The sequence below is a fragment of the Pundamilia nyererei genome, unplaced genomic scaffold (assembly GCF_000239375.1).
Source record: "Pundamilia nyererei isolate P.nyererei 1_Seehausen unplaced genomic scaffold, PunNye1.0 scaffold00090, whole genome shotgun sequence".
Taxonomy (NCBI): Eukaryota; Metazoa; Chordata; class Actinopteri; order Cichliformes; family Cichlidae; genus Pundamilia; species Pundamilia nyererei.
In genome coordinates, this window is record NW_005187491.1 from 277,386 (window position 1) to 278,483 (window position 1,098).

General features: G+C 40.1%; 1 protein-coding gene across 11 annotated transcripts in view; it reads left to right on the forward strand.

Moving 5' to 3' along the window:
• mef2d (myocyte enhancer factor 2d) overlaps positions 1 to 1,098 on the forward strand; it is a 96,954-nt gene that overhangs the window by 68,309 nt on the left and 27,547 nt on the right. For all 11 annotated transcript variants that reach the window (XM_013912439.1, XM_013912441.1, XM_013912444.1 and 8 more), the window contains one exon: positions 194 to 419. In XM_013912439.1, the coding sequence (XP_013767893.1) occupies positions 194 to 419 (226 nt within the window). The remainder of the gene's footprint in view (positions 1 to 193; positions 420 to 1,098) is intronic.

Consider the following 1,098-nt stretch of genomic DNA (forward strand, 5'->3'; position numbering starts at 1 on the left):
GTGTGTGTGTGTGTGTGTGTGTGTGTGTGTGTGTGTGTGTGTGTGTGTGTGTGTGCGCGTGTGACCTGCAGGCTTTTTCGCACTGCTGCTGATCACTAACTGATCACCTGTTCATTATTTTTTTATAATATATGTGAGGGTGGATAAACATGGCCACACTCTAATCTTTGCCCTCTTCCTGTCATTCCACCAGTCTACAGTCCCACAGCCCACCTTCTCCATGCCAGTCACCGTGCCAGTATCCAACCAGAACGCAGCGGCGGCCCTTCAGTTCAGTAACAACCCTTCCGGCACCCTGGTCACCACCACCTCCTTTGTCACCTCCACCCTCACAGATCCCCGGCTCCTTTCCCCACAGCAACCCGCTCTGCAGAGAAACACCGTGTCGCCAGGGTTACCACAGCGGCCAGCCAGTGCAGGTAAGAAACAGCATGAACAAAATAAAATGCTCTGTTTTCTGTGTGGATTGATAATGTGAACTTATAATAATCATCTGAAACATCTTCTCATACATAAACTTCCAATTTTAATACCAGCAGCTGATTGATCGATCAACAGTGTAGGTTTTCAATTTGCAGTTCTAAACATTGATTGGGTTTTGTCAGTGAAGGATCCTCTGATGCTAGGCAACTGATGAATTTAGCTTTTTTTGAAAACATCGACAGTTTTGAGATAGACTGAAGAACAAAGAAGACAACTGACAAAATCTCAAAACTTCTTCAAAAGATAACTAAAGAAAAAAAGCCATTAGACTGCCACCCACACTGCTTGATTGACAAGTATTGGAGAAAACATGGAGACAATATTTAAAAAGAAAATGAACAGACTAGAAATTTCTTGCTACATTAAGTCTTTATAATATGATTTTATATATATATATATTTATTTTTTACATTTAAAAAAAAAAACTTTTAAAATCTCATATTTTTTTTGTTTTCGGCTGCACCCACTAAAAACCTCTTCTTTTAGTGGCTGCAGCTTGCCACTGTTTCTCAAATGTGTGCATACTTGTACCCCTAATCTAAATAATGCCAGAAATACATCATTCTTAAAATTCTGCAATTCTTTGTTCAGTAAAATGGCCGATAACCATTTGAC